Genomic DNA, 27,874 nt, shown 5'->3' with positions numbered 1-27,874 from the left:
CAAATATAGCAACCCTGAACACATTATTTTCCTTAACATTTTGATAACTTTGCAAACACAGCTCTATCAAAAGCAAAACAGTCAAAGTTCAGCCTCGAAAACATCACGCGATCCTCTTTAACCCTGCAAGTGCCGACCTGGGTATTGGCTGCCACGTCACGCGTCTTTCCAAAAGCAGGACATTGCCCCCTTTCATGTTTGCATCCACAGTAGTTACAGGCAGATATGCCTTTGTTGTATTTGTTAGCACCCTGTCTGTCATTGTATTTGTTAGCAACCTGTCTTGGTTTTGATTTATGTGCTCTCATCTCATGTGGTTTGTTGGAACTCGAGTTCACAACATGATCCCCTGTCATTGTCTTAATTAAGATCTCGATTTTGTTTGCTTCCTCCTCCTTGAAAATAAACGTGTTGTAGATTTTTTGGGTCTGTTCTCCTGTACAGTGCAATAGCGGTCCACATTGCAGTTTCTGGGTCTTGGCGTCTTTTTCCGTTGCACTCATGTAAACTCTGAATTTTTGAATCCCATCGTCTCCTGTTTTCTGAGACGTTTCCTTCAAAGTTTAACAGTTTTGGTCGCTGCAAGGTATCCATTGTGTGACGAACAATTTAAAAATTACTTCTGACACCATGTAATATTTGTTATCCAAGTCAGAGACGTGACACAGACTTCCAGCTATTCAAGAAACTTTTATTAACTGCCCTTTTCCACATGTCCACCAGATAGCAGTATGATTTCTTATTACACGCTGCAGTCGACCCAAGCAGTTTTAAATTGATCCGCCGTTAAAGTATGTGATTTAAACCTTTTGTAATTTTAGGAAAATATAATTCATTGATGTATAACACAATTTTTAACTTAAATTTGGGTTAGGGAAGATGTGTTAACATCTTTAACACCATACTGGCTACAACTAAAAGCAGCAAAAATGTTTTGAGGAAAAGGGCCAGAGATTAGGCATTTCAGTAGTGCCTAACTACTACTTTCAATAGTATATGCCTGTACTGTAAAACAATATGCCTGTAACACGTTTAAAACAAACACTGTGTAATAAAATAAAGCATGTGTATAACGCAATGTAAACCAAATTAGTACACAAAAGCATTATTGGAACACAAGGCTGCAGCTGCTGTATGAGGGACACAGTCCTGCAAACTGTCCTGGCAGTATGCTACAATATAAACAAAATAGCATGCATTTAAAAATGGTGTATTAAAACAAACTAATGCAGCACAGTTTGTGTGAAATAATTCACAACAAGCACAGAAAACAATTTCTTGTTTCAGAAAAGTGGTAGCGCATGTCAAAGGAAACCATACTCACAGGAATAGGAAGGCGGGTCTGTTCTCCAAGCACTTAAGATCACTTTCTGTTTTCAAGTTCACCAGAGTTCATAAACGCAGTGTGAGGCACAGTTTAGGACAGACCGAGTGCTTGAAACAGAGCAGGCATTTTGCAGCTCAAAAACTTTCAATTCAAAATGGCTCAGCTTAAAATACGTTTTGTTGAAGAAGTTGAGGCGATGATAGAAACGGCAAAAAATCGAAAACCAGAAGACCTTGAGTTTAAATACAAGGGGATCCTGTATCCCAGTCTCCTGTGTCAACCAGAGAACGTTGATGCAATGGAGAGCTTTGAAGCCAGGGAGGATGATATACTGTTGGCAGCTTATCCAAAATGTGGTGAGTGAACATTATGTCATTGAACTGGTGCTTTTAGGACTTGTGTTTCCAGTGTTGTAAGGAATAAACAAGAGTATTGAATCGGTAAAAAAAAAACCAAAAAAACCCCAAAACAAACAAAAAAAAAAAAAAAACCAAAAAAAAACAATAATCGAGAAACTATATATGTGTGTGTGCGTGCGTGCGTGCGTGCGATTCAACAGAGTTGTTTATGCCAATTTAAACATTATTCCCTAATTAATACTTGTTCGAAAATGAGATTCAATTTATTTATTTATTTATTTATACTCTCCAAACAGTTAAAATGTCTCTCGCGTGGGAATGTTATCAGGAGCTCATTTCAAATCCCATTTACACACAGACAAACTGGGTAAGTGAAGAGAAATGATGATGACAATGTTCGTGTAATTGATGCTGTATGATTTTACACTTGGCTGGAGCGATTGCAATACACTGATTCAGTCTTGGAGCAATGGAACTCCGCATGATTGTACACATCCTAAAAAGTTAAAGGACAGGTGATGAAATAAATACATGACATTTGAAACCATTTACCCATTAATCCAAAATATCCACTTTGGGTAACAGTGTTTATATTGATCCAATGACAGCATTAGCATGATTTCAGTTAGTGTCATGTAAACACAGTGTTCAGAAAACATTGGAAGCTTTGTTATTGGATGTAATGTTTCAAGTAATGTAAAAAGAAAAGGTGCAGTTTCCAGAAATGTTCATGGTATGCGCACGTACTGAATGTTGTAACTTTTCTGGTAATGCTTGTTAAAATGGCTCCCTCTTTTTTTAGTATTGTGACGATCATGGATGAGGTCGATTCAGTTTTTTTCCCCCTCATCTTCCCCCTTATTTTAATGTGCAATCCAAAATTGATACATTATAGTTTTGAAAATCTTGACGATTTTTAATTGTAACTTGAAGCCTTTACTCAGGTGAGTTTTCTGTTTTTTCAGTTGTTACAAACTTTTCCTGGGTTTATTTTTTTTAAGACGTACTTTAGTGGCAGTATAACATTCCCATTCTCATAGAAATGTTATGACGGCACAGTGGGGCAGTGTTATTTTGTGGTACGAATTAAAACGTGGTACGCAGCATGCTGCACTTGCTCGCGCATGCCTAAACAACTTCCGCTACAAAAGCTGAGAAACGACCATTCAGATCCAGTACATTGTTGTTTTCAGACTTTTACAGCTTTTTTTAAGTGAACTGATCATATTTTCAAATTTTACATAATTTTTTAAATGTAATTTATCATATATTTATCATATAAAATAGTAAGCAAATATGTCTGTTTCCAGTTTAAGTTTACAACAAAGTATGATGAACTTTAGCATTTGCTTTCAGATTTCCTACATACTTTATGACTACAGCAATTGACTGCAATATGTACCAAATCTGACAGCACCTTTTGACATTAGACAAGTCCAGTTTTGGTACGTGTACCGCATGTTGATGACGTACCACTTTTGGCCCAACAACAGGGTCACAAAAGAGGTCAGGGCTGGTAAGTGACGCAATCTAATCGCGTCCAACCTCTGCCTGTGAGAAGCCGCTGCCTGCGGGTACCAAGGTTCACCCCATTGGTGTTCAGAAGTGGGATCATGCAGCACCTGCCACTAGGAGTGAGGCAAGAACAGACAGAGAAAATAGCAGACTACGCCACTGGGAGGAGTTGAGCTGCTAGCCCAAATAGAGGAGCTGGTTGCTGAACTGAGGGTGGGGAGTGACCCGAGGATGGGCGCCGTGTGGGAAAGAGACAGCACGGGGCAAGAGAGGTGAGAGCCCAGAGGCTGAAAAGAAGAGAGGAGACAAGATTGCAGAGCTGGGAGGATGGCAGACTGCCCTGCAATCTGAGGGGCACTGCATCATCATCAAGGTTGAAGAGATGGTGGAAACATCATCACACACAGAGATGAGAGGAGTGCAAGTGCGCATCAAGCAGAAAACGATGTCACCACCGGACATGCGCTCAGCTGGACAGGGACGCAGCAGGTTCTGCTGGACCTGGGCCTGGACAAGATAGTCCAATATGATATGCTAGCCACAGCCCTTTTCGGCCTGTAGTCGGCCTGCACCTGTGCCTGGCTAACCGAACCCAAGGCACAGGAGAGAATCTGGGCACACTGGCGGCTGACATCAGGTATCTGGCCCGGAGAGAGTACCCCGATTTCCCTTCAGCCACCCAGGAGGACCTGGCCATGGAGGCCTTTGTCCGCGGCCTAACTCCGACTGCCCTGCGTCACTACAACCGGCTTGCTTCCCCAACCTCCCTAGAGTTCGCCGTGGCTCATGCAGAACGAGTCAAGGCTGTGCTCGAGGAGTGGGAGCGTGACCGTGTCTCTGATGGAGAGCAGAGTGGGCAGAAGTGGCGATCCGACCACATACCACCCTGAGCCCGCATAGCCCAACCAGTGAAGAGAAAGCACCGGATGGCACCATCACCTTGCCTACAGAGCTGGTCATCCTCAGTTAGCATGCATGGGTGCCTGAGTCCCGCTCACAGATGTGCTGGGGCTGCGGCCAGCCCGGCCACATACAGCGCCTTTGCCCTACATCGGAGGCTGCACCGCCACACCTGACACAGCAGCTGCAGGGAACTGCCAAGGGGCCTGCGTAGATGGGACAACGCGGGCCCCCAATGCTGTCCTTTTAGCCGATGATCACCAGGACTCAACACCTGCACTACAACCTACAAGTCCAGCTGGGAGAGTGGGGCCCGCTTTCCCCGGAAGCTGTGGACCACAGACAGCACAGGCCGGACGTACTGGTTGGAAGACAACAGCAGGAGACTTCTGCCACGGCCCGTCCAAGTCGAGGGGGTTCCATGTACTGCTGTAGTGAACAACGGTTCCACAGTGACTTTGGTCCGTCCTGATGTGCTCCCAGCGTCTGTCTGGCTGGAACCCACCACTGTACAATTACGTACTGTGACAAGAGAGCTAGCGCTGATGCAAGGGAAGAGCTGGAAGAGCTACTTCGCCATTTAAGTAGCTGGACAGACAGTACACCACGCTGTCTGGGTAGCAGCTGTCCTGGACCCCTGCATACTTTGGCCTGGACTTCCTGCGCTACACCAGTGGACAATTAGACCTTAGGACCAGGACATTGCAACTGCAGGGGGGACCGGCCTTGGCCTTAACCTACCAGGGGTGAACTGTCTTCCCTTTCCCCAAGACAGTTGGGAGTCAGGGTCGGGGCCCCTCTGTTTGACAAGTTCAGGCTCTGCAGAGGGCCCATGACACAGTGCAGTGAACTAGGCTCCACCACGCACAATGCACCAGCGCCGCCAAAGGCAACACAGCCTCTCGATGGGCCCAACACCAAAGGGGGCTTCAACCTGCACTACGGCAATCCCTTGCACACCCCCGTGGGACATCATCTCTCCCTCGGGCCACCTAACAACCAGAGTCGGAAACCTCTGTTTCTTTTGTCCAAGGGACTATGACCCTGCCCAGGAACAACACCAACACCAGGATGGAGATGCTGGAACGGTGGAACTGCTATTGCTACGGTGACCACAGTCAGGCATCAGAACTGCAAGGGGCTTTGCACGGAGTGCCTAGTCTACCAAGGTGACATGCTGGTCCACTAGAAGACCTTCCAGACTCTGGCTTCGCTACGAGAGGTGTGCCAGCGAGTGATGGAGATGGAGCTCAAGCTGCACCCAGTAAAGTGTCAGCTGATGTGCAAGGAGGTCACCTTCCTGGGCCACCAGGTCGGAATGGAGCATCAACATGGAGGCCTGTAAGACTATAGGAGATTCGTGCAAGGCTTTGCCACCATCGCCGCCCCCTTTACAGCCGCCTGTGGAAAGATTAACCCTTCGTATGTATCCCAGAGCACCAGGAGATGATCAGCAGGCTGAAGAACGCCCTGTGCCAGTGTCCAGTGCTGGCCCCTCGGACCCCCACTCCCCCTTCCAGCTGGACACAGACGTGTGCAATGAGGGCATTGGAGAAGTCCTGTCCCAGCCGAGGCCTGAAGGAAAGCAAGTAGTGGTGTACTATACGCCGATACTGTGTTACCTGGTGGGAGCTGCTGGCGGTGGTAGAGTTGACACGCCACTTCCGTCACTGTCTCTGGGGACTTCCCTTCACCATCCGAACTTCTGTATGTAGTGATTGCAAGTATACGGTAGGCTACTATATTGTACTGGAGTTATTGCTGAGATAATATAAATGTATATGTATATATATATATACACTACCGGTCAGAAGTTTTAGAATTCCTCAATATTTCCAGTTTTTATTGAAATTTACGCAGTTTAATGTCTCAGTGTACTGTGAAATTAAAGCATAGAACAAATAAACCATTGGAGATAAAAAAGAAATTAAGGAATAGTTTTGTTTAACAAAATTTAATCTAAATTTGTGACTTATCAAAGTAGCCACCTTTTGCAGATATAATAGCCGAACACACTCGTGGCATTCTTTCTACAATGGAAATCAAATATTGTTCGGAAAGTTCTTCCCAACACTGTTGCAGAAGTTCCCACAAATGTGTTGCACTTGCAGGTTGCTTTGCTTTCACCCTTCTGTCCAGTTCATCCCAAACCAGCTCGATGGGGTTTAAGTCTGGAGACTGTGCTGGCCATTCCATAATTTCAAGCCTACCGTCTTGTTCTTTTCTTCTAAGGTAGTTCTGACATAGCCTGGAGGTATGTTTTGGGTCATTATCTTGCTGTAGGATGAACCCCTGACCAACTAGGCGTATACCAGAGGGTATTGCATGGCGCTGCAAAATGCTGTGGTAGCCATTTTGGTTCAGGGTGCCACTCACTTTGTACAAGTCGCCGACTCTTGATCCAGCAAAAGAGCGCCAGACCATCACACTTCCTCCTCCATATTTGAGAGTTGGTGTCACACACCGAGGAACCATCCTTTCGCCTACTCGACGGCGTTCAAAAACCCTGCATGATGAACCGAAGATTTCAAAGTTTGATTCGTCGGTCCATAAGACCTTCTTTGAGTCTTCAGTAGTCCACTGGTGGTGCTTCATAGCCTAGGCAAGCCTCTTTTTCTTATTTTGCCATCTAAGCAATGGCTTTCTTACTGCCACTCGACCTGTCAAACCTGCAGCTCGAAGTCTTCTCTTCACAGTTGAAACTGAGACTTGCTTACTTCCACCAGTGTTAAGCTGTGCTTGAAGCTGTTGTCCTGTGAGCCGCCTATCACGCAAGCTGTTGACTCTCAGAAACTTGTCTTCTGATGCTGTTTTGGCTTTGGGTCTGCCAGACCTCTTCCTGTCAGAGTTTCCTCCAGTTTCCAGGTGCCTTTTGATGGTGTAGGAAATTGTACTCACTGACATCTTGGCTTTCTTTGCAATTTCTCTAAAGGAAAGACCTACACTTTTAAGGGTTATAATGGTCTGTCTGTCTTCCTTTGTTAATTGCCTTTTTCTCACCATTATAATAGCAATATACTACTTCCTGCAGTACAATACTGTCAAAATAATGCTTAAGAGGGTGTAGTAACACAGTCTGTTCCAACACTGCTTTTATACAGAGGGTTTGTAAGTAATCAACAAAAGTTGGGACACCTGTAGGAATTGTTAGCATCAACTTTCAAGGCTTAATTTACTTCCATTGCTGCAGAACAGCTGTAAGTTGTTAACCCATTACTTGTTCCCTGAAAAAGGCCTTTTTGTATAACTCCGAAATGTACATTATTTTTCAGTTTTGGTAACCATTTCAGGTTATTCACTGGACTTGAACTGCTTAAATTTCAATAAAAACTGGAAAAATGGGGGTGTTCTAAAACTTTTGACCGGTAGTGTGTGTGTGTGTGTGTGTGTGTGTGTGTGTGGAACAAATTAATAAACAGGAAAAAAACACTGTACCCTCAGTGGCTATCACAGTATTACCGAGGTGCAGGGACACTGCAGCTCGAGCACAGTAGAAAGTTAATTTATTTCCAGCTGAACAATTAGCTAATGGTATTGTGAGGGAACCCCATCACATAGTAATGTCTTTGCAAAATGTGCAATGCATTTGTACTATTTTAAATGTATACCCTGATGTTATAGTTGTTTTTATTAAGTCAGCAGAAAGCCGTGCTCATGTTTATATTCTGAGTACACATTTAGGCCACCAAGTTTATTTGTATGGTACTACTGTATGTTGATTATATAATAATAAAACAAATGCAGCACTTGCAGAGTTTAGTTACTGATAATGCTTCCAGGTGTTCCTGTTTCCACCTCCAGACTGTGATTACTGAGTTTGTACTTTATCAATGTCTGCCTCAGTTTTGGGTTTTAGTTGCACCAGGTACTCTGCCAGGGAATAGTCTTTATTTAAGGCTCTGTAACATTCCAGTTTATTTTGTGTTTTAATTTGGGTTTGCCCAATGAGCTATGTATCTGTTTTTTTTTTTTTTTTAAGTAGACTATTCTCCTGAGCTGAGGAGGGCTCATTTCACTGAGGCTCAGAGCCAGCTGACTGAGGGGGTCCTTCTTGGGGGTTATTATTTCCTGGCTTTTTATTTGAAGCCAGTATTTGAAGGCTCTTTTTTGAACTACAAGGATCACTGGGAATCGCCTGAGCTTGGCTCGACAGCCATTGTTCAGTGTGTTTCTGTGCAGTTGTAAAATGTTTTTACAGAATTGTAGGTGGAAGCTTTCTGTTGGGCTTTTTTCCCCATTTTTCACAATTGGAAAAGAGTGCTGGACCCCAGACTTCAGTGCCATGCAAGAGAATGGGCAGAATCTCACTGTATGTGTTTGGTCCAATCTTTACTGATGGGTTCAGAGTCTAAATTATTTTCTTTATAGCATAGTATGTCCTGTGTGCTTTTTCAAAGATTTTTTTATTGCCGAATTAAAACTCCCTGACGAACTGATTATTAGACCCAGATAGGTATAGCTCGTAGTGAGTTCGGAGTTGTTTTGGGTGAATTGGTATTTATTTCCCTGTAATTTGGATTTTTTGTGGCAGTTCATCAATGTATTTGAATCCAGACTTATTTCTAAAGCCTAGGTTTTGCAGCACTGCTCTAGTGTTGCCAGTTTCTACTGAAGACCTTGTTCTATAGGTGACAATAAGACCAGGTCATCAGCATAAAGCAGACACACTTGATTTCTGTGTCGTCTAATGAGTCCAGGGACAGTGGACTGTTCCACCCTGTGGCCAGATGGTTTATGTAGAGATTAAATAATGTTGGACTGAGGCTGCAGCCCAGTCTCACTCCCCATCCCTGTGTGAAAAAATCTGTTCTGTTGTAATTTATTTTCACACTGTATTTGTTACCTGTACACATGGATCTGACATCGTACACTTTGCTTCCAGTAGAGGTAAGGTAGAGCCTTTGGTGCCAAACAGAGTCAAAAGTTTTTTTGAAATCACAAAGCAGGCAAATATTTTCCCTTCCTTTCTTTCATTCTCTTTCTCTTTCTTCTTTCTCCAGGATATTAATTTGTTCTGGATTTGGTTCTGTGGTTGGAATTGGTTGATATCATTTTTCAAAATAGATTTTCCATATATTTCCATCTATGGTTTAAATTATTATTATTCTTATTTTTTGTGAGAATGAAGACACAGGGACAGGGGTTGCAGTTCTCAAATTCACTGTTTATTTTATTATTTACAGGGATTTAGTCACTGCCAGCCATAACCCGCGCCCCCAAAACAGTAAACATCGCTGGCTAATGATGTCCCCTCTTGTAATTGTACTACTGGATTTTTTAGATACTGTCTTTCCTTAACAAACTAACTGTCTCTCTCTCTCTCTGGATTGTGGGGGGGTCTGTGAGCAAAGCGCAAAGAGCAGTGTACTGTGTGAGCGCTGAACTGTATTATTAACTTGGAATTAGTTTAAATAAATATATTAATAAATTTGTTTTCTATATAAGTTTGTTTTAATATCTGCAAACTTTTTAGTCAGCATGTATACCCGGGGATGGGCTCCCACTCAGGTGGTAGTGGGGGGGGGGGGGGGGGGGAGACACGGGTTCAGGTGTATACCTGACCCTGATGTGTCCGTGAAGTCACCTGTGCCGTGTTTTTTGGCAGTGGGAAAGTCAGTTGTTTTTGGAAATATTAAATCTGCTTCATGAATGAACAAAGCAATAGTCATGCCCCTATCTGCAGCTTTGACTAAAGTTATTCTTTCAAATATTCCCCTGTTTATTGATAACGCCATAGTTGTCCAACCTTTTAATATTAATGTTGGTTTAATTTCAGTTGACCGAGAAAAAGCTTGTTTAATAAGAATGTTTTTAGCCTGGTGAAAGTAAATGAAGATCTGAGTGTCCCTTTCCCTGTGCAGAGGGGGATACTGCAGGGCTTTTCCCTCTCAGGGATGCTCCACTCCTTCTCTAAAGAGTCTTTCCTGCATCAGCTGAGGGATAAGCTAACAGGGCTGGCTGTGCCAGCTGCACCCAACAGTGCCCTCATCAAGCTATCTGCATATGCTGATGACCTTAATGTCTTCATTACTAAGGACAGGGACGTCACTGCTGGAATCCTGCATTAAGAATTATGAGCAGTGGCTCCTTTCACGACTCTCATTTAGGGGGAGGGTCCTCGTTATTAACATTCTGGTGGCATTTATGCTCTGGCATAGGCTGGTATGTCTGGTCCAGTTTTTCTGGAGTGGGCATCAATGGCTGCGTCCGGCTGTCCTGTACCTCCCCTGTGAGGAAGGGGGGCAGGGGCTGATTGATATCCCTAGCAGGGTGGCAGTGTTCAGGCTACAGGCTGCCCAGAAGCTGCTCTATGCCCCAGAGCTAAGCTGGAGAGGCCTGGCTCACTCAGTCCTGCACAGAGCGGGAGGGCTGGGGCTCAACAAGCACCTGTTTTTAATACCCCCTGAACAGCTCAATGATAGCAGTCTGGTTAGTTTTTATAAAAACTTGCTTAACGCATGGAGGATTTTAAAAAACACTAGATCAGAAGAGTCGCTGTGCACAAAATGGGTTTTTGAAGAGCCTCTGTTTTTAAATCCCATTTTTAAATGGGAAAATTTTAATTCTGCACATATGTTTTCAGTGTTTTATAAAGCAGGTTTTACTAAGCTTGGCCACCTAATTAATTTTAGTCTGTTTAAATGGAAAGCCAGTAGGGAGTTAGCTACATCACTTCAGCTTTGGACATTCCAGCTATGTCCAAATTCTTGACTAGTCTTATCAGAGCCCCTGTTCCCCATAGTGCTGGTCTCCCCGTCAGTGCCAGAGGAGTAGGAATTACCTGACAAAATACTGCTGTTGAAGAAAGTGGCAGAGGTGGCTTTCCATACAGCAGAGAAAAAGCAGCTGTATGAAATGTGCATTAAAAAGCGTCATTATAATCAGGTGAAGGACCTGGGGAACACAAAGTGGAGAGCTTACCTCAGTGTTGCTGATGATGAATCCCCTATCTGGAGAATTTTATATAAACTACCCCTGTCCAAGAACTCTGTAGACCTGCAGTGGAGAGTGCTGCATGGAATTATAGCCACAAACCGGTACTTGAGCCGGGTGGAGCCGGGGGTCAGTGATTAGTGTCCCTTCTGTTCCGCAGTGGTGACTGTTTTCCACCTGTCCCCGGCTGCAGCCTTTTTTTTTAGTTTTTTATAAAACCTGGTGGCTTCCTTGGGAGTTGTTTTTACAAAACAGCTCTTTGTTTTTAACATTAAATATAGTTTTAAACAAAGAAACAAGTGCTTAATGGTCAACTTGGTACTGAGTCAGGCGAAATTAGCCATTTTAAAATCCCAAAAAAGCAAGATTTTAGCCACTGGTTTTAGCAGTGCTATAAGCGTTTTAGAATCCTGATGGTCTCCAGGATTAAGATTGATTTTTTATTATTATCAAATGGTGCAGGACTTGGAAAGTTTTAAAGAGCGTTGGTGCATTGGAGATTGGGTGTGCGACATGAGCAAGGAGGGGGAGCTCATTGTGTTCCTATAAAGGTGATCTGAATGGACCATGATAGTGTTGCTATTGTTTTGTTTGTTTTGAAATTGTTGCTTTGTGGTTAGATGTATTTATTTATTTTTTGGATATAATAAAGGGATTTTAAAATTCTCTCACACTGGAATTCAAAATTTGTTATTACATTTTTAACCGCTTCAGTTGAACACAGTTTAGTTGATTAACTCCAGAGTTGACAAGCATCATCCCTGTGTCAATACAATTGACTTTTTCAGAAATTGTGTTTATGTGTAAAACAATATGGCCGCCTGATGCATTTCTTTAAAAAGTTTTCAAAATCTTTGTTCAAATGTAAAACTAGGTTATAACTCCTAACAAAGTGGAGATAGGTTAATGGTTACTATGGAACACATATAGGAAACCATATGTGCTCTATCCTAAAATGACCTTGCCTGCAACCTTTGACCTCTACTTAAGTTAAAATGTAAAACTAGCTTGTAGTTCCCTACAGAGTGTATATAGGTTAATGGTTAACTATAGAACACCGATAGGAACCAATATATGCTTTATTAAAAAATTACCTTGATCGTGACCTTTGACATCTCCTTAAGGTTAACTGTAAAATTAGCTTATAATGCCTTAAAGTGTGTAGATATGGCCATGGTTACTGTGGTGTTTAAAGTTATAAAGCATCATGAGTAAGGCCCTGTGAATATTGCGATTTCACAGGCTGCGCGGAAATCGTGAAATTAGCCCAGTACCGCGATTTTTACAGTATTCTTAAGAAATAAAAATAACTTCATAATTATTTGTATTTCATACAAAAAAAAAAAAAAAATCACATTAACGAAACTGTACAGCTGTGCTATGTGCCTGTGTGTAATATTAGCCATGCACTCAGTGCTGTGCAGATTGTCATGTCACTATATGCAATGTAAGCGGGAAATTAAAATACTACACACTGTAAACAAGAAAATGGATGTCTCTAAAAAGGCTAAAAATGTTTCTGCAGTAGATCACGTAAAGCCGTATCCAGCAGGAGTTTTACACTGCGATGGAGGTAAGCTCTTCTGTATGTCCTGCAACGTTCCTGTACATCACTACCGAGAATCGTCTGTTGACAGGCATTTAGATTCACAGAAAAGAGAAAGGAGGAAATCCAGAGCAGTACCCCGACTGCTTTATTTGCAAAGAAACAAAAAACGGTGACGTCCATTTTCCAAAAGTCCACTTATTATTGACCTGACAGAGGCGTTCGTTTGTGCAAATATCCCTTTTGGAAAATTGGACAGCAAAAAGTTATGGAAATTCTTCAGACAGAGTGTAGCAAATGGTGGAGTGATTCCTTCGTCAGCCCAGCTGAGATGTGAATATTACAAGCAGGAGATTATGGAACTGGTAAAACAGTTTGGTTGCTTGTCAGTGGTTACATTGACGAGCCGACAGATGTACAAGATTAGTATGTAAAAATGACCCATGTGCAAAAATCTTCATCCCCCAAAACAAAATCCTGGCTATGCCACTGTATATACCGTTACTATACAGTACCTCTCACACACAGCACCACTCACCTGAATATTCTTTTTTTTAAATGGCAGAACAACCCATGAAAATCGTTATCAAGAGTGCAAGTGCCTAATTAATATGTTTGTAACAATGATAAATACTGTTTCATAGTTGAATTATGATACTACGACATCGTGCCTCATAAAACCCACAGCCGTTGTGATGTTTCAGCACATTAACACCCTGTCATACTATAATGTTTAAATGCAATGAACATTAGCCATACAGTCACAGACAAAAGTTAGTTAGGGCAGTTTAAAAAAAAAAAAAAAAAGAGAGAGATAAACCACAGAAATTGATTTTTATAATTTCTAATTGTTTTATTGAAAGATACAAAAAATTAAAGATAGACATTCAGCATTATAATAAAACAACAAATTATGACATAGCACTCATAAAATGAAATGCAAAAACAAATTATGTACTTTGACAAAAGTATTTGGACACCCTTGCATTAGCATTTTGTGTGCCCACCCTTCGCTTCCTGTACAGCAGGGGTGTCAAACTCAATTTTACCAAGGACCATATCTTAATTTAATGTTTGATTCGCGGGCCACAAAATGCACACCTTCTACATATATACATGCATTTTAATAGGTAATATAGAAAACGCATGTTTATATTCACAGTTTTTAGTACATACACATGTATTTTATATATGACTTATTAATTTAAAACACGTTATCTGTCTTACCTAGTTGCTGTCCTGTGCGTTCTTATTTACTGAAGGCGGCACATTTTTCGTGAGACAAGCTTGTCAATATCGGGATTCATGTTTTGTGCTGAAACGATCTTTAGCACAGAGTGTAAATGTTTGTCATTCAGGAGAGATCTTTGAGCGGATTTATTAATGGGAAAGGTTTCCTTGCTGCATGTGTTTTTCCCACACATGTAACTTTAACTGAAGCGCCATCATACATTTCAGTTTTGACTTGTTTACAGCCTTGCAGTTGCACATTTAAATTGTTGAGCTGTTCAATTATATCGCAGAGAAATCCCAAATTACACGGCCACTTTGCATCTAGAAGCTGTCTAATTTCTTTCCCTTTATTGTGCATGAAAATGTCTATCTCTTGACACAATTCAAAGAACCTTGTAAGTACTGCACCACGGCTAAGCCAGCAAACTTCGGTGTGGTGCAGCAAATCACCATATTGAGCATTAAACTCGTCAAGCAAGTTTTGGAATTGCTGGTGATTCAAACCTTTCTCTCTGATGAAATTTATTGTTTTCACAACCATGGCCATTATATGATCCATTTTCAGCACCTTCCCACACAGCGCTTGCTGGTGCAGAATATGGTGGTACGTTATAAGCGTCGTTGGACAATTCACCTGTAGTTTTTTGCACGCCATAGCAACAAGCCTGTGTTTTTCACCACACATGGGAGGCGCTACGTCTGTTTTTGTCACTCCAACTCACTTCTCTCACTGTAATTCCATGTTGATTGCACACTTTTCAAGCTGTTGAAATATATAGTTTGCTGTGGTAATGAGGTGCATAGCTGCAATATCCAAAAGCTCTTCGGTAATAGTGGTCTGCATCAACACCCCGGATAAAAATAGGTAACACAACGGTATCAGTAATATCTGTGCTCTTGTCAACAGCAAGAGAAAAGGCTACAAAATCGCTTGCTTTTTCAGTAAGCTCTCTTGAAGATCGGTAGCCAGGTCATCCACTCTTTCAGCTAAGGTATTTCTTGAAAGACTGACATTGGAAAACACACACGCTTTCTCAGGACAGACTATTTCTGTGACTAAGCATGCAGTCTTTTACAAAAGCACCCTCAGAAAAGTGATTTGACAACTTTTTGATTAGCTCTGACTCAAGGTAACTTGCCTTTACTGCCGCATCACATTCACTTTTTGCCTTTTTAAACATGTTCTGCTGTAAATCAAGGGTTCTTTTTAATTCGGTCAGCTTTTCTTGCCTTTGCTTTGCTTTAAACTCGCCATATTGTTCTTTATGTTTTGTTTCATAGTGGCACCTTAAATTGAATTATTTTATCACTGCAATACTTCCCTTATATACCAAACAAATGGGGTTTTCTTGCTGCAAATAATATTCAGACTCCCACCTTCCCTGAAACAATCTGCCTTCCTTGGACATTTTGAGAGTTATATTCCCATTTTTGATGGCCAGTAGGCTGCAGTGTCTAACGGAAAACACGCCTTACGCACCAAGCACAAGATATGATTGGCTGTCTCTCGCTGTCTTCTGTTTCTTTAGATCTGAGCTTCCCGCTACTTTTCTGACATGTAATAATCCAATAGACTCAAACTGGGCCGGGCCAAATTACACTGTAATGAATAAACTTTGCGGCGGGCCGGATAAAGTACCTCCAAGGGCCATATTCGGCCCACGGACCTCGAGTTTGACACCCCCACTTTACAGCTTGCAGTCTTTTTTTGCATTTTGAAATCAGTTCCTGGCATCTTTTCTGAGCTATTTTTGCCCATTCTTCACCACATACAGCTTTGAGTTCTGCCATCGACTTCGGTTTCCTTTTTGCAACGGCAGTCTTCAAGTCAAACCACAACATCTTGATGGGATTCAAGTCTGGGGGCTGAAATGGCCAATCCATAACTGTAATGTTCATTTTTTTCAGAAATACTTTTTTAAACTTAGCAGAATGCAAACGTCCAATTAGCATTCTAGCACTGGGTAACAAATGAGAGTGCAAAATGTCTTGATATTTTCCAGCATTCATTGATCCTTCTACAATACAAAAGGTCGCCAGTGCCTGAGGAAGAAAAACAAGCCCATACCATCACTCAGCCTCCACCATGTTTAACACAATGACATGATGAACTTTTCTTTAAATTCTTCTCCATTGTTGTTGCTTTTTTGAATCACATATTTCCAATTTATATTTTAGCACTTTATGATTATGTATTTAATTATTCTAGAATTATGTTAATTGCCCAAATACATTTGTAAAAGTATATAATTAGATTGTGCATGTTATTTTTAATTTTATTCATGTTGTGTAATAAGTTGTTGTGTTATTATAAAGCTGAATCTCACAGCTGTACATCAGCACTACATGACAAATAAAACAAACTATCCCACCAATGTCCTGAATGTATTTGGTCATTGTATAGTAATCAGTATGCACCCAAACATCTGCATAATGCCACTTTCTCTCTTTCTACAACCAAACCCTTATACTGTTTTTACGATTGCCAGCTCGAGCTGTCTTTGAATGTTCAAGACTCTGGACTGTTTGCCTTCCCTGTGCTGCTCAATACACTCTCCGCTTCCGAACAGTAAAACAAGTCCCCTTAGTTAGTACAAACTGTTGGGTTGTTACATTATTATTGTTATTATTATTATTATTATTATTATTATTATTATTATACAGTGTACTTCAAAATGGCCTTTTGTAATTTCTGTTTATGTCAGAGTGCTGTTCCTTCATGCAACCATATACGCCTTCAACATGCCCAACGGTAACGTTGGCATTGTCACATCCAAGAGCCAAACAGTTCTGCCATGGGATCTTGTGGCCCTCCAACTCATTTGCAGTTAGCTGAAATATATTTCTTCCTGTGGACAGAATTTTACAAAATGTAACTGGCTATAAAATATTTGAACAAAATTATGTTTTAATAACCACAAACAATATGAAAAACGTATAGGGTAACATGGGGTCTTGATCAGTGCTGTAGGTTTAGAACAGCCACACTGAGAGTTTTTTTGCTATTGTTGAATCAGGAAACATCTGTTTTAAACATGTCCTTTCCTCCGTCTGTGACAGAAGTGTCATTACTGCATACCAGAAAGCAAAAATCGCCCCTTTCACTGGCGTCGTCAATACAAGCCATAACTGCGAGTACTCAGCTTGAAACTTCTGCAGATCTTTGATTTCTTTGCGAGTCGTACCATTTTCATGATCGCTGTAATCAGCCGAGATCGATAGTAGCCTGAGCTGGTTCTTGTTCTGTTGGCTTTTTTGTAGTTTCAGTCAGACGATCAACATGAAGAATCAAAACTGAACCAGGTGTTATCAAACTCACAAATCAGTATTTCTGATTGGTTCTCCTGCTAGGTAACTTGATTTAACCCAACCAGCCACAGCTCCTTAGAGGAGGCAAGGGAGGCAGAGCCACCTCAACTTTTCAAAGAAAAACTAAAAAAGAAATACTCATTTTTGTTTCTTGTTTGTTCAATAAAATAAAATACAATTATTGGCTAAAATTTAAAAAAAAAAAAAAAAATATATATATATATATATATATATATATATATATATATATATATATTCAACATTCCTAACAGTGCTAGCAGTCACTGCAGTCACATGTCTCTAGTACTCGTTGTCATGCGTCTCTCAGCAGCAAAGGCAGATGGTATTTTGTTGCAGGAATTTTTTTTTTTTTTTTCACATTGCAAAGGCAAAGCCTCCTTTCTACCACTCAAACACAGGCCAAACACAGTACTAGTCCATTATACAGTTGTGAGGTTTACAGATGCTGTCTGAACAGGTTTGTAAGCCTGTAAGTGGTTATCCCTATAGTATAATGGTTAATGTTATGAAAGTTATATCTTTTTTTTCATTGAACAAGCCCTTCTATTAATCTGTGTTCCTGATGCAAAATGATCTGTTGTCTATCCTGGCAGAGTTCATGTTTTTATTTAACTGGTTTATTTTCTTCTCTTGTCAGGTTATAATTGGGTGATTGAGGTCCTGAATAAAATGGCATTTTCTGCTGGAAAACTGAAAAATCCCAAATACATTCCATATCTGGAGTTCACAAACCCAGAAAAGATGAAGGTTTGTAAAAAAAAAAAAAAAAAAAAAAAAAAAAAAAAAAAAAAAACTTCCTCTAGTACTTGAGTGCTATTCCATTCCAGGTCTTTGTTTTGAGTAGGTCCTCAAATATGTAGTTGACCTTTAGCAAGAAAAATATGGCTGGGGGTGAATGTGATTAAACTGCATTGCTGTAGAATGTCAACTAGGTAAAAAAAAAAAAAAAAAAAAAAAGATGTACAGTGTCTTACAATATGAAAGCCATTGTCCAAAAGTTTACACATTATATATAAGAAATGTAAAGAGCAATTTGGTATAGTTATGAAGTTGTCTTAAGTAATGTATTATTCTTGTCAAGATTCATTTGTATCATTTTTTGTTTCAGTCATCACGTCCTGATGTTTTTTTAAAACTTGTTTAAGTTGAAAGCACCCCTGTAGCGATCAGAATCATCTCTGATCTCGGAGTCCCTTGGGCACACCAGAGTGTAACCATTAACCTGTCAAATACTGTCCCTACATCAATAAGAAAACTCACATAGAGCACAGGTCTAAGGTTAAACTTGAGCAGATATTTTATGAGGTATTTGTAGGTGTATTAACTGTCAGTTTTAAAAGGTCCCCAGGAAATGATAGAAAGTGAATCTAACCAAGAAGAACACATCAGTTAACTGTTGTATTTAACTCCCATACCAATAAGATCCTTAAAATACGTTACTTTGCTACTGTGCACAATTAGTCACTCTCAGCATGATTAATGGTAGCCATGGAATACTTCATAAACTGTAATAATATGGCACATTTTGAACTACTTTTAGTATTTCTTTATGAACTTTTATTAACCGGATGAAGTATTAAACACATTGGTTCAGTTGCAGCGTACCAGTGATTTAGTCACATCAAGTGGACTAAAAATGAAAATCCTGCAAATCTGTACTAAGTTAATCCTGGTTACAACATACCAAACTGATCGGAACAGGTTAGACCGATAATGAGAACTAAGCTACAGCTATGGCCAAAAGTTTCATAAAGTCAAATAAAATCTGCTGAATAATGTTACATTATTATATTAAAATGGCATACAGCTTTGTAGTTTTCCATATATTTAACAAAAAACTGACAAATGGTAACATTTGACATTTCGAAATCTAACATGAAATATTGTACTACTGTTACGGCTTCCAGTAGACTTTTGCGATAAAATTCTGACGCAAAACTTTTGGCCTCAGCTGTATAAACCCTTCTTTACTAATTCAGTGTGTGGAATTCAGTGTCAGATAAATACATGAAGGGATACCAGTACAAAAAGAAAGATGCATTTTTATTACACCAGTGTGATTCATGCAAACATATTTAATTAACAATATCATGTCTTTTTGTGCACATTTCAAACTGGCAGATCATACTTGCATTTACGCTGCCAACACTGCTGCATAGGCACAGACAAGTTTCATTGCGTGATAATGGACCATTAGTTGCTTATAGTTAAAATATATTAACTGAAATGTTATTGCATTAACACTAGAACGACCATGACTGGTCAATTTGACCGGCGTATTAAAAACAACATATATATTATAATGAAAGCACAAACAATTAAATATAAGTTTGTTTTATTCAGGAACGTCATATACACAACCAAAACATTGTAAATAAACGGACGTTTGAACAGAAATGTGTTTATATACAGACATATTACATAACGTGCATCCTCAAAAAATGGTAAACAATTAAATAAACAAATATTTCAAAATAAATTTGTGTATATACATTTATATAATGTACACACAAACTGTACAACTGAAACGATGTACATAGCAAATTGGCCAGTGTTCCACACTCCACTGTGTAAAAGTTACACTTTTGAAAAAGTTTAAAAAAAATAACTTTTATAGTGTAAAACATTTAACACTGTGGGATTTAAATTTATGTCTCTAACAGTGTATAACAAGCACCCATGTATTGTAAAATTAACTACGTAAATGGGAACTGCTGTAGTGACAATTTAACTCACATGAGTGCACAACAATTCAATTCAAATATTGTAGCGAGCACAAGAATGATCGCGGAGACACACACCAAGGCTCACAGATACAACATGGTTTATTAAGTCAGCACCATTGAAATGCTCTAACGCACACACAGACAGCCCTTTCCCCACCCCAGAGCACTACCTCTCAAGGTGACATTCACATAGTACATAAAACAACATAGGAAGGTTTCAACAGGTACAGGGTATGGCAAAATAATTTATAGTGGCACTTACAATAATCACAACATTTATAACAACAATAACAACAGTATTTTCCTTACCCTATTTCCCACTCCCATTGTCCTCTGCTGCTCATTAACATATTTGTGGAGGGCGGCTCCATTATAGTATATTAGCCTTACAGAAAATATTAGCCTTTATATTAGCCTTTACAGAAACCACTACTAAAATCTTGGATGTTGATATTATTACTCTGGATTTGTGTACTTTATTTTACACTGTGAAACAATTTGGATATGAAACAACACCGAATGGTATCAAATGTGAAAATTTAACACCTAAAATCAACACTAATGGTTAACACTGGGATTTCAACACTGGCCAATTTGCTGTGTAAATAAATATCAACTTTTTTATGTTTTTAATAAATGGGTTTATATTGCCTACATAACAATGCACATACACGCAAGCTGTCCATTTATATACAGACATACTGTAATCGAGATCACATGAATAAATAAACATTTGAACAGAGTGGGCTTCATTTACAATCGTTTACAAAGTCTTAAGTGCTGCACAAATCACACAGACAATGCACCTTTCAAAATATGGAGTGCACTTACCATATTGCCTGTCTTTGCAGCATCAGAATCTTGTTTGGTAAAATTTTCTGTAATTCCAAACACTGCTTTGCTGTCTAGCAATCCATTTGCAGTGTGTATTGGGGTAGCAATGAATTGACTTATAGTACCAGTGCAGACAGACCGTGAGCTGTCAAGGCTGAGTGATGGGCTATCAGAGGCTCATGGAAACAATAGCAATGTCAACAGACAGCTCACTTGTATATAGACTGATAAAATCAAACTTTAATACGGCTGCAATTCCTGACTGACAAACACAGACAATACCGCAACGTTTAATTGTTATAATATGTATCGGTCAATTTAACTATGCCTGGTTGGGATAGGTATGACGGTATTTTATCTCACTATTTTTTGCAGCCAGACGATTCTTTCTTTGTCAGGGTAATTAGTACATATATTTAGGAAAAGTCAGGAAAGCACAGCTCCGTATCTTAAACACACACACACTGCAATTTAAAGTTAAACTAAAAAAACAGTCAAAATGACCGCCTTGGTCGTTCTAGTGTTAAACTGAAAATAGTATCGAAGGCACATGTATAAGAAGTTTATTATAAATGTAGTTATAATTGTGTGGTAGTTTACTTTATTCTCACAGATCTGACTGTCCGAAATGTGAGGGATATAAGGAATGTACGGAATAAAGTTTTCAGATGTGCTAGTCATTTCAGGGGGAAAATGCAGCAGCAAATCAAGCGTACAAAGTTAGTCTTCTCATTCACAGTACTAAATTAACCCTTAGCGGTCCATTTAGTCAGTGCTTGTTAGGCGCGTCAGGTCCAGTTTATTTTCACATGCGCTTTTTATTTTACACATGCTATTTAAAATATTTTTTTCAGAGTAAAACAGGTTTAAAAGGCATTGGATCGCAAAAGTACACTCAGTACTGCATCTTCAGCCAAGCCACACCCCTTATTCGCTGTATTTTTCACATACCTCTTTATAGACATGCATACTGATAAATCCTCCCCTGAACACTCATTTTATCACCAAACTCCTCAATAATGTGATGCAAGTCATTATTTTATTACTATAACATCTCAAAAAGCTCTGCAAATGTCTGTGGTATTCTATGAAGCTGGTTGCAGAAGCAGCTAACTCCTTTGTTTATGCCTGTGTTATCTCAGTGGTGCATGGGGCTATCACTACTTTTTTTAATTAAATTTTTTGTTTCAGCTTCATTCGGCTCCTATTGGTCTCACTTGGCCATTGAAAGGATTTCCCGACTTTTTCCGGAGAAAAAACGACTAGAGACCTGTGCTTTAAGTCTTTTTGATGACATAGGACTGAAAAGGGAAAATTGTAATGTCAGACATGGTTCGACATAGGACCGCAAAGGGTTAATCCAATTGAACAGGATTATCAAAAATCTGATTTAGTACGCTGCAATCAGAATTTTGTTTAGTCTGCTTTAGCAGATGATCTACCTGTGATTAATTTCTGGTACGCTGCAATCAGTATTAGTGGGTGCTCTATCTTTAGTTCAATCAAATGGACTAAACCTGCTTAATCCACTAGTTAGACACATCAAGTAGACAACATTTGGTACATTGCAATTGACCCCCAGTGTTTTCTTATAGGATTGAGATTTTTTTCCTCTTTTCAAACTGGTATCTTAAACATCCTTTAACCCTTTGCGGTCCTATGTTGGACCTGGTCCGACGTTACAATTTTCCCTTTCCAGTCCAGTGTCAGACCCTGTCCAACATCATCAAAAAGACGTAAAGCACAGGTGTAGTCGTTTTTTCCAAAAATCTGAGAAAGCCTTTCAATGGCCGAATGAAACCGGAAAAAAAAAAAATATATATATATATATATATATATATATATATATATATATATATATATATATATTATATGTATTGCGTTTTCTCGCAAAAGAGGTATCTGGGTACGTATGTTAGATAGTGCTATAACATTACAGGACATAACAAAGGAGGTAGCTGCTTCTGCATCCAGCTCTCAAAGAATATCACGGACATTTGCAGAGCTTTTTGAGATGTTATAGTAATAAAATAATGACTTGGATCGCATTATTGAGGAGTTTGGTCATAAAACGAGTGATCAGGAGAGGATTTATCAGTATGCACGTCTATAAAGAGGTATGTGAGAATACAACGAACAAGGGGTGGGGCTTGGCTGTAGATACAGTACTGAGTGTAAAATAAACAGCGCGCCTGACGAGCGCTGAATAAATGGACTGCAAAGGGTTAAAGAACATCTGGTTTCCAATAGTTTTGGTATTTTCTACATTCACAGAAGTTGTCCACGTTGCCTTCTACAAGAATCCTGGGAACTCACATGAGCCCAAATAATATTCCAGTTTCATTCTTTGAGAAGAAATCGAAGGTCAGTTAATGGTTTATTACAAGAGATATGTTGTCAGTAGCAGGTGAACCAGATTCTGAATTGCTGTTCTGTGACGCTTGCTATTATTTATATCATTGTATTCCCCAGTTACTACATGTGTAAAATGAATGTTACATAGTTAAGTAAAGCATAATAATAAATCTTATGACCATTCTCTTGGTGGTGGTGGTGGTGGTGGTGGGGTGGGGGTAAAAGAAATGAAAACAAACCTCATGCTTTTGCAGGTTATTGAGGGCATCAGCGTCTGGGGTACAGTACATGGACACATATGTCCATCTGTCTGAATTTATAACCTTTTTGTCTGGATGTAGATCATAGGCCTCTACTTTTTATGTTACTGAAAGCTCACAGAGGCATATTTATGAATGATGTTTTATGTCTATGGTTTCATTGGTTCACCACATATACATGTATTTAAAATATTGTTCTTCTTACAGCAGAATCAAGGGTTTATGTATTCCTGTATAAAATACATGAGAGATGGCTCAGTTTAATAATATATTTGACACCTCAGGTCCCTATGACAGAGAAAGAATGAATCTTGGTTATAAATCTCCCTCCTGACCTATGAGGACGCTGTGTAAAGGGAACAGAGTGCGTAGGTCTAGAAAGACAACCACATTTTCAACACCAGAGGGGCTGTTTCATTTCACAACCATGCCGTTTGGGCTACATGCTGTGCCCACTGCCTTTCAGAGACATTGACATACGTGTAATATTGTGTAACAAGGTGGTAAAATTGTGCAAGCGAGCAGACTGGAGATGAAAGTGTTAGTTACAAAAATAACGGTTTTCTTTTATTTTTTCCACACCCCCCAATGAGGCAGTCAGCAAAGATCAAGATAAACATGTAAGATAAACATAACAAAACAGTGTTTGCACACAAACAAAATACGACACCTGGTGGCAAAATGTGGGAATAAAGCTATTTGCTTTCTTCTGATATACCGGTTATCCAACACTATCACAATTGCCACTTCATTCTAATATGGAAACTTAAAAAACATGTTATACAATAAAATACAGCTTCTTCATTAGATGTATGGTGTTCTTAGGGTTCAAGCAGAGAGACTGTTAATCCAAATATTGTTTGTTTCCCCAGATACTTGTGGTGCTTCGCAACCCCAAGGACACTGCTGTCTCGTATTTCCATTTTTACAACAAAAACCCTGTTCTGCCAACTTTTGAATCCTGGGACAAGTTCTTCTCACTGTACATAAGTGGAGATGGTAAAGGAAATGTTTGATATGCAACTCACAAACACTGCTGGTTCAATAACCAGTGTTGGGAAGCAACTTTTTGTATGTAATATCTTGCTAGAAAATAGCATCAGAGAAAGGAAGGAGTGGGTTCAATAGCTTGATCTTCAGAAATGTTTTGCACTGCAGCCTGATCAAACTATGGCTGAGAAGTGTTTATTTGTAGCTATACCTACTTACATTCAATAACCACCTAGCTTTAATCCGCACGCCAGCTTGTGTACATGCAAGAACAGTTCCATTTAATTATTTAAATAGCAGGAGTGAGAGGCTACACTGCTGATTGTGTACACAGAATGTGCTCAGCGATAGTACCTGATATAAAGCTGTGTTCATTGTATAAGTTTAAAGTCTGTTTCAGAGGTCTATTCAGCATGTCAGTTCCAGTGCACTCAGGTTATTCAAAAAAATGAAATACAAGTGCTTTGGCTTTTGTGTTCTGTACGACATCATGGGTCGTTACTGCTGAGTTACCTGATTGGCAATGTGGGGAATAATCCTTGTTGTTGTTGTTGTTGTAGTTAGTACTATTATTTTTATTATAGTTGACAGTGTAAGGATTATTTCCCACATTGCCAAACAGGTAACACAGCAATAACGACCTGGGATGTCTTATGGAACACAAAGCCAGAGCGTGTTTTTTTTAATTTTTTTCCAACAGTGATTAGAGGACACACTCCTGATCTCAAACCCAAGTGCACTGAAACATATTAAACAAACTTGAAACTTATAAGTGTAAAAAGTTGTCAGGATGTTAACACTGAAAAGACAAATTACAGGTACGTTATTTAAACAGTTGTAGCAACACGTGGGGACGTGTAACACTATTTTTTTTCAGAACCCCGCTACTTACTCTTTAAAAAGAGGTAAAAAATGGAATATGCAGAAATGTTTGTTTAATGTCAAATGAGAGAGGTGGTAGTTGTTCTGTATGGTAATGTATTAACAGCAACACCATATATATTTAACGAGAAGAGTCTAATAATCCTTTTTGCCAAGTAGTGGTTCCCAAATAGGGATCCACAAAAGCAACATTGCCCCAGCAAAAAAAACAATATAAATTCAATGAAACAATTAGGGCACCAGTAAAAGCTAAAAGTGACATGAGCAACTACAGCCTACAGCGCAGTGTGTATGTGTCATTACTTGGGACATAGGCATTGTTTGTGTTGTTTTTACATTGAGTGCAATATAGTTGGCCTCTGTACCGAATGGAAATCATTAGGTGGACTTCGAGTAATTCAAATGCAAATAATAAGAAGTTTGGGAATTATTAGTATACAGAACTTATGACAGTGCTGTGCCTATGTATGTCTATTTGTCTGCAGTCATGTGGGGCTCCTATTTTGACTACGCAGTTCTTTGGGAAAAGCACATCGACAGCGAGAATGTAAAGTTTGTAACATTCGAAGACTTGAAAGCAGTAAGTCTGATACTTCCTGTTTATGCTTGTGTGCATTAGTAATTTTAAACTGCCTCTGAGCATTATTGGATAAAGACCTTGTGGTCAATTCATTTTGTTTACATTCTTTCAAGGCATTATTAACTGTAAGCTCAAGCTTCCTCATGTGGCGTTTTTGTTGTATTCAAACAATTTTACAAGAAAGCCCTACAGCCGAAAATGTTTTTAAAGGGGTTATACTGTCGTGCACCTCCATCATTGTTTGTCTCACATGCTGTTTTGTTATCCTGTAGACACTGCTGGCTTGAAATAACCTAGGAAGTAAATAGCAACCAACAATACCGCATGTAAAATGAGAATTGTGTTTAACATTTTTAAACTACCTAATATAATGAAAATAAAAATACATCTGAAATGTTTGCTTATATATATATATTATATATATATATATATATATATATATATATATATATATATATATCATATAAGTGAAAGTGAACAAATTTTTGGAATTATTTATTTAGCTATAACCCCTTTCAGAGTTCACTTCTAAATATGTTTTTATTAAAACTATATAAGACATTTCATCTTTAAAAAAATAAATCAATGTACTAGTTGCAAGAAACCAAACACCAGCTGTGTGTTTTTATCAAACAGAATTTACCTGAAGGAATAGAAAAGATTGCCAAATACCTCAACTATACACTGAGTGATGAACAGATCCGGACAATTGCAGAAGAATGTACATTTGATGCTATGAAGGAAAAATCTAAGGAAACACATGGTTCATTTGGCAAAGTTATATTCAGGAAAGGTAAGTCAAAGCACTTTTAACATAGGGTGTGTCCTATACTGTTGTATGATGTTTGTGTGGTATGTAAAGGTGTCTGCTATAGACAAATGCAATTAACGCTGAACTCTTAACAAACTAGATATTTCAATATGTATTAGCCAGAAAAGTACAGTTTACTGTCATTAGAAACACTCAGGTAAGGTTATAAACATTGACTACATTATCAATTATTAAAGGAAAAGTCCAAGTGTCAAGCTATAAAGGTTTGTTAATTACAACAGGCAGACTAATACCCAGAGTACAACATTCTTATACAGTGGCCAAATGATCACTCCACCCCACATTTTACATAAAACAGCATCATATTATAAACATTTTAAAACTCAGATTTGAAGACAATAAAGATACTTTACAGTCTAGCAGTGCAATGCGCAAACAAACATACAATACAGTTTTAATGGCTAATGCCATGTCTGAGGGTACACATTAATTCACAACAACTGAAAGGGTAAGAAAGAATCCCAGGTTTGAAAGCTACCCCATTGATTGTTCTCCCATTGAAACATTCAGAAAACACTAGTACAAAATACATACAACATTGGCCATACATTTCCTTGGATAGCTTTTCTTCTTCCTTGGCAAATTCTAGCAGCCAGCGGGAGCGGAAGCCCGAATACACAGAGCATATGTTTAAAATTACTATTTTTTTTCCTATTACTTTAACCTTGTAATACAATTTTAAACATGAACCTAGTTGTATTTGTGTATGTTCTTCGCTGATAGAATATCAGTGTTGTGATGAAGTATTACAAAAGAAGTGTGCTTCTTGATATTTAGGTCTTGGAAAGCTACCCTGAGAAGAGAGTTTAATTGTGCTTTGTTCATAGGTGGTGTTGGAGACTGGAAAAACCATTTAATTGAGGAACAGAGCAAGGAGATGGATGCAAAGTTTGAGCAATGCCTTGCAGGAACTAAGATTGGGGCAATGATAAAGTATGAAGTGCACTGCAAATAAAGAAAGTCTCAGCCACTATATGGTGATACTAGTGTTAGTGGTTTAGCTAGTTAAAAATTGTAATAATAAATACATCATGAGATGTTACAGAAAAGTCCATATTTTTTAAACAATGTAACCCAATGAAAAAGTTTTTTTTCGTAATATGACTTTTTATTAAAGCCAGTAAAAGGGAAATGTAAAATTACATTTGAAGACATTTACTTTTTAATAAAAAACATTTGTATGGACTGCACAGATGATCAATTATTATGCCTTGTATTCCGAATTGTTTACAGTTCATATCCTGGAAAGGATCTGAATAAATTGTTTAGCGA

At 39.1% G+C, this 27,874-nt stretch overlaps 1 protein-coding gene across 1 annotated transcript; it reads left to right on the top strand.

The window, feature by feature from the left end:
• The first annotated feature begins 1,326 nt into the window (after window positions 1-1,326).
• LOC121316052 (sulfotransferase 6B1-like) lies at window positions 1,327-27,874 on the top strand. The gene is made up of 7 exons (XM_041250760.1): window positions 1,327-1,683; window positions 17,781-17,890; window positions 22,978-23,067; window positions 24,191-24,317; window positions 25,676-25,770; window positions 26,407-26,563; window positions 27,430-27,874. The coding sequence occupies exons 1-7, from the start codon at window positions 1,482-1,484 to the stop codon at window positions 27,555-27,557; spliced, it is 909 nt and encodes a 302-aa protein (XP_041106694.1). The 5' UTR covers window positions 1,327-1,481; the 3' UTR covers window positions 27,558-27,874.

The sequence above is a fragment of the Polyodon spathula genome, chromosome 5 (genome assembly GCF_017654505.1).
Source record: "Polyodon spathula isolate WHYD16114869_AA chromosome 5, ASM1765450v1, whole genome shotgun sequence".
NCBI lineage: Eukaryota > Metazoa > Chordata > Actinopteri > Acipenseriformes > Polyodontidae > Polyodon > Polyodon spathula.
The sequence above is the reverse complement of the archived record's forward strand: the minus strand, read 5'-3'. Positions and strand labels throughout refer to the sequence as shown.